This window comes from Petromyzon marinus, chromosome 1 (genome assembly GCF_048934315.1).
Source record: "Petromyzon marinus isolate PM22_M1 ecotype Great Lakes invasive population chromosome 1, UKy_Petmar_22M1.pri1.0, whole genome shotgun sequence".
In the NCBI taxonomy this organism is placed as follows: Eukaryota; Metazoa; Chordata; class Hyperoartia; order Petromyzontiformes; family Petromyzontidae; genus Petromyzon; species Petromyzon marinus.
In genome coordinates this window covers 10,179,175-10,196,245 of record NC_133667.1, presented here as the reverse complement: position 1 = coordinate 10,196,245, position 17,071 = coordinate 10,179,175, and the positions used below count along the sequence as shown (strand labels likewise).

General features: G+C 43.2%; 1 protein-coding gene across 4 annotated transcripts in view; it reads right to left on the bottom strand.

The window, feature by feature from the left end:
- Nucleotides 1–3,148: 3,148 nt before the first annotated feature.
- LOC116942797 (uncharacterized) overlaps nt 3,149–17,071 on the bottom strand; it is a 62,111-nt gene continuing 48,188 nt past the window's right edge. For 3 of the 4 annotated variants that reach the window (XM_076062474.1, XM_032955076.2, XM_076062480.1), the window contains exons 5-8: nt 10,711–10,806; nt 8,300–8,367; nt 6,598–6,916; nt 3,149–6,093 (exon numbers count right to left, since the gene is read on the bottom strand). In XM_076062474.1, coding sequence (XP_075918589.1) covers nt 5,558–6,093; nt 6,598–6,916; nt 8,300–8,367; nt 10,711–10,806 — 1,019 coding nt within the window. In that variant the 3' untranslated portion in view covers nt 3,149–5,557. The remainder of the gene's footprint in view (nt 6,094–6,597; nt 6,917–8,299; nt 8,368–10,710; nt 10,807–17,071) is intronic. The other variant, XM_032955086.2, reaches the window with a different exon arrangement.

Here is a 17,071-nt window from a genome sequence, read left to right as displayed (position 1 = left end):
ACAGTGTTTCGTTAAGAATGTGAGCTGCATACCGTGGAGGTTGTGCATGACTTCCTTCAAAGAAAACAATTTCTTAAAGTTTGTACACATTCAAAAAAACTCAACATGTGCATCAATAACACTGTGGCCGTACATGAAAATACAGTGTCAACAACATAGGTGACGTTTCGGGTAATCAGCCTTCTTCAGAGCCGGATAGAGAGATAAGAGGGGTTGAAAGCTGGAGACTGACAAATAATTATATATGGCAAATGTTTTAACTTGCCATTTGAATACTGTACAGGGGAACTCTTATCCACGGCGCTTGCTTTAACCCTCGACTCCGACTATTCGCGGCAGCTGAAGACGGCCGCGATAACGCCAATTACCAATGCCCCTTTTCCTCTCGTTTATCCGCGATTTGTAGCAAAAACATGCCCCGTGATCATAGCAAATGCGCGGGCGACATTTACTTTAATCATGAGATTCAGACACACGCGAATACCCGCACGGAAACGAAGAAAAACACCGACACGAAGACACACAAAGACCGTGAGACACATACAGACACTTAGAAAGTACTGTACAGTATTATTCCGGTATTGCTACAGCTGGATGATGCCATGGTGTATTGGTTACAGCACTTGTAATCCAGCGGTCACTGGTTCGATCTCCCGGGCACGACAGGTGAGACAATGGGCAAGTTTCTTAGATCCCCCCACCTGTCATCCCAGCAGTGTAAATGTCTACACCACAGTTAGTCTGTAAGGCAGGTCCTGTGGGAATCATAAATCGTGGGTACTCTAACACATGTCCAACGTGGAAGATTAGACCAAATGCCCTCTAAAGGGGCTCTTCCAGCAGAAGCGGCATGCGCAAGAAATTGCAGGGCTGCTCCTTTACCTTTTATTCTTACAGCGCTATGAACGTCCTTGCAGAAAGCTCTGATCATATTGACCAAAAGCTATGGCGAGATGGAAATTGACAAACGTGTTCTCTTTGGTCGTGAATTTGCAAATTACATGAAAAGTAGCCATCGTGTATTGTGTGATCCTCATAATTTGGTCAAAATGTATTTCTTTTTACATGAACATTTCTGTTTAAAATATCATTGAGAGTGAGCATCATCTACGTAACCTACTTTTTGGATTAAATTGTGTCTGCTAGTCTTTGTGCTGTTGCTACAGCCTGCACGAAGTAGTTGGTGTAACTTGACAATAATGAATGCAGCACGAGAATATGCCCGTGAAATGTCATGGTTGATGTCCCACCTACAACTCTATCTGCCACACAAAAACTCAGTTCCCCACCCGCAATCAGTCTGTAAATTATGGGAAAAAAACATCATCACAGGAAATTAGTGCAGGCTGGGAAACCATACGTTTCAAACAGCAACACAAAAACGTGTTAAAAAAGTGCCCAGTTTTTGTGCATTATGCAAAAAAACATCAGCACTTCCAGAAAATATGGGTTTTAGATATGTGGTTCCCAGACGCAGACTTCGCAGCAGTATTGGTGCTATACTGTAGCGATGAGTCCGAATTAATACAAACCGGTCTACAATTGTCAACCTCTCTATGTCAGTTACTGAACCCAAATAATAATAAATTCCACTATGACCGAGAACAAGTGACCACAATGCACCTTATTTAAGACCTATTGATGTTTTTTTGCATAATAAACAAATTGCTGAGTTTATTTTTTGCATGTATGTGTGTTGTTCCTCACCTGCAGTTTGGGGAGAGTGAGCATGTGTGGGATTTATAAATTTTACACAAACACCCATACAGACTACACACACTCATGCAGACTGCACTCAAACACAAATATACACACAATATTCACACCACAGGTGCCAGTCATCACCAAGTACAATCTGCTCCAAATCCTGTAGCATATGAGCCCATTTCCTCTCTAGCCTGTGCCATGCCCATTTATCCGACTCTTTCTATCGAAATAGGAGTTGTTTGGACATGCAATGGCTGGTCACGCTAAATGACCGAGCCAGTACATCTTTATCTCCAGAGGAGCTCACTAAAAGGAAAGTTTTCCGAGAGTTCTTCATACAATCCAGTCTAGTTAAACACAGGGCTCATCGTCGACAGGCCAACCTTAATGTTGATAACTGGTGCAGGTATCCATTGTAACGGGCCCACATTTACAAAGTATGGGGAAGAGAGCACATTGCACACACATATCTTACTCATAAGGGTGTTGTGAAAGGCAACACAAGGGCACCTGAGGCACCATGGCAAAACAGAAGTGTAGGTTGCCTCGTGGATTTAGCTGGGGGAAAGAGAATGAATGCCATCGGATTGGGGACCGAATTCCGGACTCGGTGGCAATTTACTGTTCATATATTTTTCCCTACATTATTGCATGGGTCACACGTGGTGGGTTGTCCCCTTGGCCATCGGTTTCCATAAAATGCTTTACACCCCAATTATTGTTGGGCTCTCCTGGTGTGGTTTTGCACGTGACGTACCACCAATCACTCTTCTACACAAAGCAGACACATCGAAAGGATGTGTCACTTTGGGGGGGGGGGTACGGTGGAAACGGGTTGAGAAGCTCATTGAGTGAGTTTTTGGTGTAGTGAGGGTGCTAGTAGGTGAATTCAGTCAAAGGAAAACACCTAATTGGGGAATGGCTGATTAACACTGTATTTGCACACTTTTTCAATTAAAATCTAACCAGTTACATTCAAAACCTCGAAGTCAAAGTGACATGGATTGTTTGAATGTATTGTCCCTTGCAGATGTATTCAATATTGTGCGTATTCAGTCTCAAATTATTCCCATTAGGTATCATTCTCTTCTTGATTAAAGGAAATATGCAACCCATTTTTGACGAACATCGACCACTTTTGTTTGAATTTTCCGATGCACACGAGACAGTGGGTCGTGGAAGTGTGGATGCTCCGCCCCTTGAATATGCAAATAATCGGATCATAGAAGATTTTGGCAAAGGCGGCTATATAAGACCGCTGTTAACGCAGTTCGTGAGTGCGATACACCATGGGAGTGCAGACGATAGAATTTCTGACAGCAGCCAAGGCTTAGAAGAATAAACTGGCCAAGAATGCACAGGAACGTGCGGGAAAAGATTGGTGATGATTTCATTTAATCGATTTTATTTGTTGACATGAGTAAGAAACATTCGGCCATAAATTGTTTTACATGACGCGTGGAGGACCTTGGTGGAATAAAAAAATAAATACAGCAGATGAACATTGCACACACGGAGTAGCAAACACATTCAAGGCAAACAACATTTAAGTCATGCACCATTCACGTAACACTGGCAGGAAATATGCGTTAAAACGGAAGCATCAAGGCACGCGAAGTCCGTTCACCACTATTGCAGATATGAATGACATCAGTAATATAACCCCATATCAAGGTATTGCAAGAAAGTGCGGAAAACGGGAATCACTTAGCCAGGGTGATAGCTACAGGGAGACACACTGCAGTATGAACGAGTTTATAGCAGTGTTTGTGCCAACATGAGAATATGACACAGACACGCAGATTTATGAGCCAGTGTTTATTTATGGCAACCATCAATCCATCAATTTGCGTATACAGAATCTTGCAGAATTATGATATATTTAACCCTCAATATTACGTTCAGGTATTTTCTATTAACTTACATTGTAAATTGATTTGATAGTCGTGTAGTCGTAAATATATTATCGAGGACAGAGCTCTCTGGATGTGTGTGCTGTGGATGACTTATAGCAGTGGCGGGTCGTGACATTTTCATTAGGTGGGGCTGCTGTGAGTGACCTCTGAAAAGCTGGTGTTCTAATTAAGAAAATCCTCATCATGTTATTAGCCTTCCCATGAAATACGAAACAAAACAACAAAGCACTCAAATGTTGTCACCATGACCCTGAAGTCCACACTCCACAACCCCTTTGACACTGCCAAAAGCCGTGACCTGCTATTTGCATAGTGCACCCTAACGTTGTGACATAGTAATTACAACCATGGGCGCCTTTTTCACCGCCTTGAATGGGTTTCAAACGGCGTGGCTAAAATGCGAAGTTAATCGCATTAACAGCCGCCCTGAGACTTCCCCGAGGCACAAATAAGACTGTGTTGCAGCGGTTTCTATATTTACAACTTAAAATGTTATCTTCATTAAGTAATTCACGTTGAAAGAATCATTACATTTTTATCCACCCCTGAAAGGTGGATATAACAAAAGTATTAGCTCTATGCTTCTAACTGTAATGGAAAACACTTGTAACTCTCTTAAAGATTATGCATCTGAGTCCACTTCTGCCGACGCCAATGCGCCCTCTATCGGGTTCTCTCTGTTCATCGCTTAACTCAGCGAGCCCTTGTACCACACTTCATTCGTAAGGCACAATGGGTTGGACCCGTTACATTTATAATTACATATCTAATACTAATTCACAAAATAAACAGCTATACAGTAGTGAAGGCAACTTCACTCCAGCCATCCATGGAACTGACAGGGTCAGCAAGTGGTCATAGTGCTTGCTGTCACTGCTACTAATTCATAGTCAAAGGCCTGATGTCAGGTTTCAGAGACTGAGATATTATTTCTGGGGGTTACTTTCCCATATATCGTGTTTCAAATATATGAATAATAATCACAAACTGGTAACACATATTGCTTAATTCCCATATAAAAGTAAGATATTTTATATACAATAACAATTGCTGATCGAGAATGGATGCCTTAACAGTTGACCAACGAGCCAGCAATTTTCAGGGCTGCTTTCAAGACCAAAGGCTCAGACACATTAATATAACTTTGCACCAATCAAGTATGCATGCAGTGTAAGCCTACACGACACAATGTAGAAAATTATGCTGAGTTCATCTGCAACGGAAAATGTGGAAATTGTGCCTTGTCGCAGCATATGAGAAAGGGATCCACAGGAAGTTAATCGGCCCAGAAACGATGTTGTGTAGAGTGGCACTGATGTGTGGGTGTGCAGTGCAACTGATTTGCACAATGTGGAAATACAGTACAACTATTGTTATTTGTAACTGTCTTATCGATGCAGTTAAGACATTTGTCATTTGTGCCTTCAAATTGGCAGTTTCTATTATCTGCAATTTTGCTGATTATAAGAGGGTGGGTGGACCAGCAGATGGGTGAAAATGTTTATATTATCTGTGATATCCACATATATGTGGAAAGCCATGGACTGTGCTGCAGACCAATTACAGTCCAAAGCAAGAGAACATTGTGCCATTCGGAAATTGCAAATAGTACCCCTTCCTATAATGCAAATTTAACTGTTTGGCAAGGCTCAGCTTGTCCATTATGGTTACATGGGTGTCTTTGATAATCAGAAAATTGGAAAAAAAATATTTGGATGTTGAAACATCTGAAGACCGAATGACTACGTTTGGAGAAGTATATTTTACGTAACATCTTTTCTTACCTTTAATTCTTTAGATAAAGGTTATCAGTGCATGTGGTAGAGAAAACAATATTACCTGTGATATCCATGTAAAATAACTAAGAGGAGCTGCATGGCAATTTGATCCTGTTTATTATTCTCCACGGATAAATTATGAAACCAATATCCAATTTAATCGTTGTTAACAGGCTCAATAGTGAGGACCCCAGACCACACCCATAGGGCAACATGCAGGGGTTCAGAGAAGTGAGCATAAAATGTGTGTAGATGCTTATTGTTGTCAGCATTGTAAAATAACAGAACCCGTTTATCATAGTCCAAGCCAACACCGATTCTGCGAGGATGTTCACCCACTTCCAGCTCCGTCCTATGCTGGTCGTGCCAGGCGTTGTATTTGTTCTTGTGTTTCCATAAACACCAGGACCTGCTGTTAAATCCAATCAGGCATGCACTGTCTGGTTCTTTACGTAGAATACTCTGGTAAGAGACACCAACACGAAGGTTGTCCACGTCCCCCACATTCACCTCCCAGAAGTGGCATCCTTCAGAGAAACTCTCAGCAGACAGCACCTGTGACCAGTATTTGAACCGATCTGGGTGATCGGGTTTTTCTGGAGGGCTCTTGAGCCATTCCGCTGTCTTCCCATCATCTGAGATGTTAAGTTCTTCATGTGCAGTGTTTGGATTAAGAGTTGGAGAGCATTTTACTGCAATGAAACCAGTGAAACATGTGAACAGACATTCACAACCAGAGTTCAGTAAATGAATCCCAGATTTATAACGCCTCCTATTCAGCAAGAAAAAAATAGATGGAAGCATAGATTATATTATTATATTGCTATTGAAACTATTACTTAATGTGTCTGTACTCAACAATACGATTGCCTCAGTTTTTATGTAAAAACAAGTTTTTAAATCCTAATTTACCTGTAATGCATATTAAAACTATACCTAGCAGAAAATTACGTGACTTAAAATGTAACCTATGCAAAATAGTTATTTTCATCCTTTCGTATTGATATCCATGATTAACGAGTTTTTAAATACTAATTTTACCTGTAATGCATATTAAAACCATACCTAGCAGAAAATTACGTGACTTAAAATGTAACTTATGCAAAAAAGTTATTTTCATCCTTTCGTATTGATATCCATTATCAACGAAGTAAAGTCTCACAATGAGGCCCATTTGCCCATCAGATCCCACATACCGGCAGAGTCAAGCAGGGTCTGCAGCTGCGTTTGCTTATTCTGTCCTGCAAGGATCATCTCCAGGAGCCCTTGGCACTTCTCCTCACCCTCAAGAATAACGTAATTGAGTATAAAGATTGCACGTGCTGAGATGTCAGTAATTTCATAAACCCCACAGTACACGTGTATATTAATCTTGTATTTTATATCCATCTCGTACAAGAAATAGAATGTGTTTTCAGAGATGGATTTATACAATTCTGGCAGCAACTCATGGAACTGCCGCCAAACCTCAGCATTACTGGACTTCATTCTCTTCTCGATGAGCATTCGTGGCTCCTGTCCACATGGGAAAGAAGGCACAATGGGAATTGTTTAATGGTATTTCTATCGTTGTAGATTTTACTCTTGCATTATTTGACATCCTTCCTCCAGAGTTGCTAAAAGAGAGTTACATATTGGGTGCATATTATTGAAACACTTACATTTCTGTAAAGGGATAAATGCCCCTGTCATTGTAATCTGGAATTTCCTCTAATGGTTTAGGACTACCCAAGGCATTGAGCTATATTTGTCCAGGATCCCACAATTGTTATAAAGGTGATAACTGACTTTCAAAAGGCATCATTTTACAGTTTCACTGCTTACTATACATCTTCCTTTGATAGTTTTCAGTTCTCCAGTGCCAATACTGTATGAACGTATGTATCTACAGCAAGATGCATGCTTATAGTGATTCTGATTAGAGCTAAGATATCCAGTTATTTTGGGGAATATATTATATTTGTTTCGGAGTACTCTGCCAGTTATTGGATTGATTATGTGATGAATTGGCTTATGCAGATAAAAGTTGGAAACACATCTCACCTCTGGTCCCATATTTGCTGTTGGGTGGGAAGTGACGTAGGAGCTTGGTGATCTACATTGCATCATCAGCCGCGTCACAGAGTGGAGCTTGTATGGAAATTTACAGTAAGCGTGGAACCATTGGTCCAACGGTCCATCCACATGTCAACGTTGGCTCAACATTGAATGTATACTGGGTTCCCATCTTCGGGAGGCATTAAGTGGGGCAGTTGCCAGTTTTAAATAGCCAGAGCAATTGACCACAGCAACGTAGTCAATACAATATTATAGTTAATGGATACATTTAATTGATTCATCATTCCAGCTATAGCTGCGATTGAATGTGTGACATGGGAGGTTTTGTTGTATGAGTAAATGTAGTTGAGACATTGGAAAATATATTGCGATTGGCAATACATTCGTATTCTGATATTGGATGAGGATCTGTCTTCATAGCTTCAATGCCACAGCATCTCAAAGCGAATTAAAAATGCAGTGAAATGCAAAAAGTGAAAATAGAGCAAAAGACAGAGTAAGAAAAAGAGAGAAAAATTATACGAAAGATCCATGGCCGAGGAACATGACAAACAGTGACCACAGCAAGTACAATCGGGCAACATTCAGACAACAGAGTCCCAGCACCAGCAGAGTCCCAGGGAAGTCTTGAAAAACATGATGGGAAATACTTCGGCTAACCCTCTAAGACCCTACCAAATCACCACCACAAACCACAACGCCACACCAAAAGTAGGTGTAAGATAGTTCTTGGAGAGTCTACACACCACAATTAGACAGTGGAAGGCTCCACAAGAGTACATGAGTTCCTGTGATGCAATGTCATGGGAGCCAGGCCCCAGCATATGCTGCTTGACTTACCTCAAGGACATCCTTGGGCACTTTCACACTAAGAAGTGCCACAGTCTCCGTCCCTTTGCCAGAATCACCTGTTCCCGTACAAGAAGACAACGTGACACATGTCCACTCAGTAGCATCTACTGAAAGCATTGCTAATGATGATTCTGTATGCGTTATGCTGTTATGACTATGGTATTATGGGAGTGTGTCTAAAAGTGAACCTGCTCTGTTCGTAGTAAACTTCAAAACGTGGAGTAAAAAGGATTGCAAGGCACGTGATCATAGTGACGGTACAGGTGTGAGATTATAGGATGCTGTTATCAGTCATTAGATGGCCACTGAAACAATTGTACAGCAATTATTATTTTTATATTAATTAATCTGCTGTGCATGATGCAAGCTCTCATTATCAACCAAATATTCCGACTAAAACATACTAAAACCCTAACTGCTTTGTAGTGTATATATAACTGCTTTGTAGTGGTTGTCGTCTATCATATCCGCCTGGTACCACTACACCACGCAGCACTCTCCCTATCCCACACCCCCTACCCCTCCCTCTCCCCCCCTTGCTCCTCCACTTTCCTGGCCTGTATAACCTCTTACCACGGCAACTCTCTCTCTCCCACTTCAGCAAAACATTTATTGCTGTGGGTTTCCCACCTTATGATGATTGCTTCTGTTGCAATCGAAACGTCGTGATTTCATTTATTTTATTTTATACCTACGTGACTTTACTGAAAGAACCAAAGAGTATGGATCCCTGAAGCCACGCAAACATCAAATCTAGATTAAAACATACTGTTTCTGATATCTTGACTAACATTTATTTAAGTTAGATTTTGTGCTTAAATGCACAATTATTAGCAATGTGGAAAATCTCCAAGGTAATGTGTGTCAGCTGTTTCATGAAGATGGAATTCTGGTCCTAAATGTGAAGCAGATGTTTGGATCCATAATACAGCTTTTTTGGATTAGATCGCATAAATATAAATGCGTCGTTATACCCGCCACCACCCGACACAGCCAATTGGTAAAGTTTGAAACGTAAACAAAACATGCCAATTCGTTACTAGTGCAGCACATCGGGGTGTTGGAGAGTAAATCCACAACATTTACAATCTGAGTACGACGTTACGCCAATAATGACAACTAGCTTCATGAGGTGACAGCCAGATTTGTGGAGATATCCTCCTGTTTCGTTCTTAAATAGAGGAATAGATGTGATGTCTTCACTTGTGAGCCTCTCGCTTGCGAAGGCCAGGAATGCATATACATTATAATGGGTATGCATTGCTGGTTGGATTATTCATATGTTAATCAACGCACATTATGCATGCACATTGTTCTTGTACATCCTGTCGTTTGTGTGCACGAAAATAACATTAAATGTTATTATCTGCTTACAGGTAATCCCCATCGACTTATGGTGACCTGTATAGGCATGCAGTTAAACAGTGTATTACTTGGATGACAGTATCAATGTACATTAATATTGTAGAGTAACACATTTTCCTTCGTATGGGTGGAAGCTGATCAGCTAAATTTATGTCGTGATTGCTGAACCAGTGAACGGTTGCTGGAAGAGTCTGATGATTATCTGAAATTCTACAAGTAAATTTTTAAAGCGGGTAGTGCCAGACTCCAAGGTTTGAGATTGTGTCTGCTATCACACTGTGTGCTATTTTTAAATTTTCAGTGCATAATATAGCCACATCTGCCGTGCGATGTTCTGATTCAGATAAATACAAGCGATTTTGTGCAGGGCAAATTGTATTTGGTAGTTTTTTCCGTGAACTCTGTGATTCTGTGCTGGTTAGGGACTTTGCCAGTGTTGCAGGTGACTCACTCCCAGGACTCAAGTTGAATGAGGGCACTTTGAGAGCTTATGCTCGATCTCACAGTGGGTTCCAGGATATTAATCTAGACTTTCTGAGGTTCTGAAGGTCCTAATGAATTGTCAAGTTTGGCGTGGCCATAAAGCATTTATAGTTGTGGGGTGTTTTTGTGTCTTTGAAATATTTAGGAAGATGTTTGGTGACATTTTGTTGACGTTCGTTACGTTGAAGAGTAGTGTGCAGCACGAACAAAGAAAACATTGAAACAAATCAACACAATACAATTATTATATATACATAGTGGTGTCGATATTGAGATACATCACATTCATAATTGTTGACTAGAAACTTAAGTGAATATTTTGCATTATGCAAATTATACTCAATAACATTGTAATAAGCAGGGGTACTGCAGAGTCTTATCTTGGACATTGCCCATTTTCCTTCAAGTTTTTTGTGATGTGCTTTGGGAAATCTTCCAATTAATCTACAGCCCTTATTAGTTGTCTCATGAATCACGGATGGGCCACTCATGAAGCATTGGGCTCATTATGAAACAATGCAAGTTACATAAAATGCTGTAATGTTTCTTACCAAAGGGGTATAAGCATTTCTTCTTCCGATAAATCAATAAGGCCACCAACAAAATAATGAAGCTCCCAATTACAGCAGAAATTGTAATGTTTTTTTCTGCAGGTAGCAAATGGCAGAGAACAAACATTCAGCATGCATATTATTTGACATATACAATTCATTGCTAAGACTACTGATTATCACCCTTTGAAATAATGTTACATCGACACCAGTTCCTATGCTTTTATATCACTGCGTCAACCAATTTACACTTGGGAGCATCCCTGAAACTTGGGGATGGTTTATGCTTTCAGAGTCTCATCAGCAGCGTGGCCAATTCAACAAATTCCAGGCAGCGAGATGTTGTAGGTGAGAGCTTTCCACAAACATTGTGATGACTGGTCATTGCCACGCTAAATTTGCTTTCCTGTAGGGATCTGCTTAATGAAGTAAATATGCACAATGAAGCCTGATGGATCAAAGTATATATTAATTTTAACATGCTGTGGTGGGCAATAGGGGAAAATGTAGCAAGATTCGTTGCTGTCACGTGAATCTATGCAACCCCTCTTCAGCAGCCCCCACTCACTAAAGTTGTGCAATCTAGCTAAATAACACACATAATCCATATGTATAAATGTATGTTGAAGTTCTTTCGCACTGCACATACCCAACCGTGCGAATCAGAGTTGCGCGGGAAGGACAAAAAACTTAGCACAAAAATCAGTTCTAAAGAAATAAGTTTTCATTCTCCATGTTAATGTGCATAGATCCAGTGGCTTGCTAATATCGAAAGGAAGAACATTCCAGACGGCCGCACAAGCACATCTGAAAGCTCGTGATGCAGTGACCGACTTTGTTCGATGGCTCGCTAAAAGCCACTGCGATAATGACCAGAGTTTGTGTGATGGTTTATGCTCCTTGAGATCAGCAAGGCATTGTGGTTAATTTGTGGCAAGCACTTTGTGTGTATTAAGTGCGACCTTATAATCTATTCGTTTGGCAACCGGACGAACATTATCAGATCTTGCAGTACCCGTCACAACACATGCCAAATAATTTTGTACACGCTGCTGATTGGTAATGTTTTTTGCGAGACGTCTGTCCATACTATGCTACACGCCACCGTGTTGGCTATGTCACGACTCAATTGACAACAGGGCTGTACATCTGTACTGTACAAAATAATTATGGTTTCGTTTGTTGATTTCATACAATCCACAAAAAAATACGAAAACACATTTTTACAATTGTGCAAAAACACAGAAGAACCTGATTTTAACTCCAATGGGATCTTCAGAGTGGTGCCTTGCAGTGTGAAAAAAAGCTGTATTTGATTTTTCAGATGGTACGGTCAAATAATTAAATTAATATATATGTAGCCATAATATTAGGAATGTTTTACTCGCGCTGAGCTGTTTTGAGAAACTGCATGAATTGTATGAACTGCAAAATTCAAGTTGGAATTGGTATCACCTCCAAACCATCCACCTGCAACCATTTGCGCTTGGGGTATATAATCCATAATCTCGGCTATGCTGGCTCATTATTATGACATAAACATCGCATGAGCACTTTGTAAGAAAATCAACCTGTTTAATACTTGAAGCACAGTAGATTGACATAGAAATGGGGGTGCAAAGGTGGTGCAGTGGTTTGCGCAATGTTCCATGATCCTGGCAATGTGAGTTTGTGACCAGCCACGGCTAGCATCACTGGCATCTGAACTGGTCTTGTCCAGATCCTCCCCTCTTCACCAACTCACACGAACCAGCGTGGAGATGTACGGTCAAACAATACACACAACTGAAACGGCATGGTTGAGTCTTTATCTAACATCAGTTTGACAAAGGGCTTTACTACATTGCTGTCTCTGAGTAAATATTCAGAAATTCTGATCGCAATAGATAGTCGCGTGTTATAAAATAAATAATGTCTTGACATCTTTGTCTCGGTTTTTTCCACCTGTTGTCATTCTGAAGAATTGTCCTCCGATTCTTTCTCTTTTCTCTATCTGAATGAATAGCAACTTACAAATCTACGTCTAAATTAATTACGCATGAAAAGCCTTCAGTTGATGGGTGGTGGGTTTCTTTAAAGCATGTTTTTCATTTTTGGAGGGCAATGGTTCACTATATGATCTACGTTTCTGCAATTGCATGCCATGGTCTTCAATTTGTACTTGTGAAAGTAGTAATGCTGATCCACCATGATTTACATACTTTTGGTTAAATGTAAACTATTGTTTTTAAGGTAGATTGAATCTCTTTTTAGTGGGATCAGCAATCCGATGCTTCTTAATCATATTAGTGTTCACACAAATCTTTCGCCATTTCTCTGATTGATTAAATGCAGCTGTAATCATGAATATTTATTTGCTGTTTGCAGGCATCTATAAGAGACATGTTCTAGAGCACAGAGAGCCAGAGTAAAATATTTAACTTTATTTTGCTGGTGACAATCCTCATTGTAATGTTTAACATGTTCGTTGGTGTGGTACCTCTCAGCCCAAAGAGGAGCGCAGAGTGTTGTGTAAAGTATACTTGTGTGTGCATGTCTGATTCACAATTAGCGTGATATCAGTCAACCCAACTCAGTATAACTGCGTCATCGACAGTCGTCTTGATATCCAGAATTGCATGTGACAACAATAGCATGGGTCAACTTGTGCAGTGGAAAAGTATCTCATGCCTCTTGAGAATCACCACGCTGCCATGGCATGGCCCCAGCATGGCTCGGATGTGCTATAGCAAATCTGTACATGGAAAACTTTTAAATAAGAGCACTTGCCTCGAGCACATTAAAACCATCTTTTTGGTTTAGATATGTGGATGACACTTTGGTTGTCTGGCCACATGGTAAAGATACACTTAATGATTTTCTAAATCATCTCAATGCACAAAACCCGGCCATCCAGTTCACCATGGAAATGGAGGTGAATAACACACTCCCGTTCCTAAATATTTTACTTGGACATGGCCTAAATGGTAAAAGAACACACAAAAAGAACCAAAGAAGAAGAACACACAGCGTTTACAGAAAGCAAACGCACACTGATGCCTATCTGAATGCAGATTCACATCATCATCCAGCTCAGAAATCCTCTCTTATCAAGACGCTCATACATCGGGCTAAAACAGTGTCAGATGGTGAAAGTCTAGTGAGAGAGATCAAACACGTTAAGGCAGCACTACGACAGAATGGCTATAATAATGCTCAAATTAACAGAGCACTGAATGCCAAATCACGATCGCAAAGCAGTACTGCTGAAAGCGATCAGATTGTTAAAACAATTAAAATTCCATATATCTCAGGAGTAACTGACAAATTAGCCCGTGTTTTGCAAAAGCAAAACATTACAGTAAGATTTGGTACAGTACACAACATTCAAAAACTAGTATCTTGCACTAAAGACGCCCTACCTAAATTATCAACAGAAGGTGTATATCGGATTAATTGTTTATGTGGCAGATGCTATATTGGACAGACGGGACGCAACATCAGCATAAGACTAAAAGAACATCAAAGAAATATTAAATTATCTCAAACACAACTGTCGACAGTGGCAGAACATGCTTGTCAACAAGGACACTCAATTGATTTTGATAACGTTGAAGTGTTGTGTAAAACTAATTATTACTGGCAAAGACTAATCAGAGAATCCATTGAAATTGAGAGGAATAGAAATAACTTTAATCGCTCTGACAGCTACAGGCTTAGTGCGGCTTGGAAGCGTATGATTAAATAATACATATTACAATTCCTTATAGGGGAAACACATACTAATTAATGGATTATTAACGTAGCATATAAACACAATAAAACACATTACAACTAATTACCAATCTACAACTCATTACTAATCATAACCATTGACTGATTACCAATCGATTATATAATTACAATACCCCCCCCCCCCTCCACCTCAAATCACTGCACCTGAAATGAGTTAAATGATGACGTCACCCTGCTGCTCTATTTACGACCGGGAGCAAGCGAGGGCTTTACCATTCAGGCGAATTGCCCGATGCTGCTGGAGTAATCACCAGTAAAATGCGTTCCTGTTCCTGTTCTTCCTGAAGCACCACTGCGGCGCTCGTCGGTGTCCCATGGGTTCTCCAGCCACCCTGGGGTGTGCGAGGGCCCCAGGCCGGGAGGTCTGGGGTGGCCTTACTGCCGGAGGGTGGGGGAGCCACAGGCGCCACGGGAGGAGTGACCCCGCTGCAGCGGGCACATGGAGATGGCGGGGATGGAGACGGAGTCGTGGCGCACGTCGCGGACCAAGGAAGGCGCCCGTGGTGCTGAGAGCGACCGGAGGAGTGGCGCGGGCCCGTCTGTTGTGGGGGTGATGTTGGGTGAGGCGCAACGAGGGAAGGGAGTGGAGGAGGTGGATGGGCTGGAGAGTGCGGGGAGGGAGGAGCGGGGAGGAGAACGAGGGGGAGCGCCGGGAGGATGGGTTGGGAGTGTCCCCGACCAGAATGGGGAGGAAGGGGCAGGAGAGGCGCCTGCAGCCCAGGGGCCGGGGGAGGGGCAGTGTAGGGAGAGGACAGTGAACGCTGGCCCGGTGGGAGCGGGGAGACCCAGCGAAGGAGCGGGGAGGTGGCCCAGTGGAGCCGGGGTGGGCTTGACGCCAACGCACGCCAGGAGGCACAACTGCGTCAGGGTGGAATTCAAGGACGACGTGGAGGAGGAGGTGACACTGGATAGAACGACCTTTGTGAGGTCGGTGGTGCTTGGGATGCTGCGGGTGGAGGTGGAGGACCTCTATTGATTGATTGCTCTGCCGGGGGGGAGGGCGTTCAATGTGAGCTTCAACACCAACATTCTGCTGCAAAATTTCCTTGCCCGTTTCGAGGGGAAGGCAGGGGAGAAGCCGCTGACGTCCATGAGGACGCGGTTACTGTCGGACCTGGAGACAAAGGTTGTGACCGTGTTCCTTTATAATGAAGCGTTGTATGATCAGGACGTGGAGGTGTGGCTGAGGCAGCATTGTGTGGTTCTGTCGGGTTGCAAAAGGGTGCTGGATGCGGCGGGGATATGGACGGGGGCCAGACAATGGAGGGTGTGTCTGAAGACGGAGGGGGGGGGGGGCATTGAGGCACGTCCCGAGCGCATTGAACATTGGGGGGAACAGCGGCTATGTTGTCTATGCGTGACAGCCCAAACTGTGTAGGAGGTGTGGGGGAGGGGGGCACCTGGCGGCAGCGTGCGTGGCACGCGTTTGTTACAGGAGCAGGGCGCTGGACCACACAGTGGAGGAGTGCGGGGAGCCGGCCCTTTGCAACCTGTGCGGCAGCAGAGGGCATCTGTATAGGACCTGCCCAGAGTCCTATGCTAACAGGGTGCGGGCATATCGGAGTGGACAGGTAGAGGAGGCAAAGGAGGAGGCGGCTGGATGGGAAGCGGGCCGGGAACACGGAGGGGAAGGGAAAGGGGAGGTGGAGGAACCACGACCCCCCGGGGAGGGTGAGAGGGGGGGATTTGTGGGGGAGGGAGCACCACCACCACTGGAGGGGGAGGGGGGGGAGAAGGGGAGGGGAGATGGAGAAGAGGACTCGGAAACCCCAGTGGGGGACTGGGCGGTGGTGATGGGCGAGGAGGAGGGTGAGGAGGGGCAGCGGGTGGAGGAAGAAGCGGATGACGCATGGGAGGAATCGGGGGGGAGAAAAAGGAAGCTGGACAGAGTTCTGAAAGAAGCTAGTCCCCAGCAAGATGCAAGCCTCTCAGGATCCTCGCTGGATTCGGGGGAATCTGGGTGGAGGTGGGCGGAAGGGGGGGGGACGTTTAAACCGGGGGAAGCCCCGGAGGTTGAAGGGGAGAAAAAGTTGAAGGAAAAGGCGGACAAAGGCAGACGGGGGGAGCGCGCACCGGAGTCCGACACGGAATAATGCACGTCTCGGCATGGACATATCTGTAGCATCTGTTAATGTGAGAGGAATGAAGGGGAAGGGAAGGAGGGGGGCGATCATGCAGTGGCTGCAGATCACCAGACGTGACATAATTTTCCTCCAAGAATGTCACCTACCCTATACCCTAGGGTCGGAGGCTCTGCTGGACGAATGGAAGGGACACTACATTTGGTCCGGCAGCAACAGGAACAGATGTACAGGCGTGGTTACCCTCCTAGGAAGAAGGGGAATGAGAGTTGAAGGGACCCAGGAAATAATACCGGGTCGGCTCCTCTGTGTAGATGCATCTTACCAGGGTGTGTATGCCCCGGTACAATGTATGGACACGATGGAGGTGTGGGAGAGCCTGGCGGGCCTACTGGCCACCAGGAGGCAGGTCATTGTGGGGGGCGATTTTAACTGCCCGTTATGTCTGGCGGATCTGGTGTCGGTAAAGGGGAGGAGGAAGTTAGATTCCTCTTCCAGGAAACTGA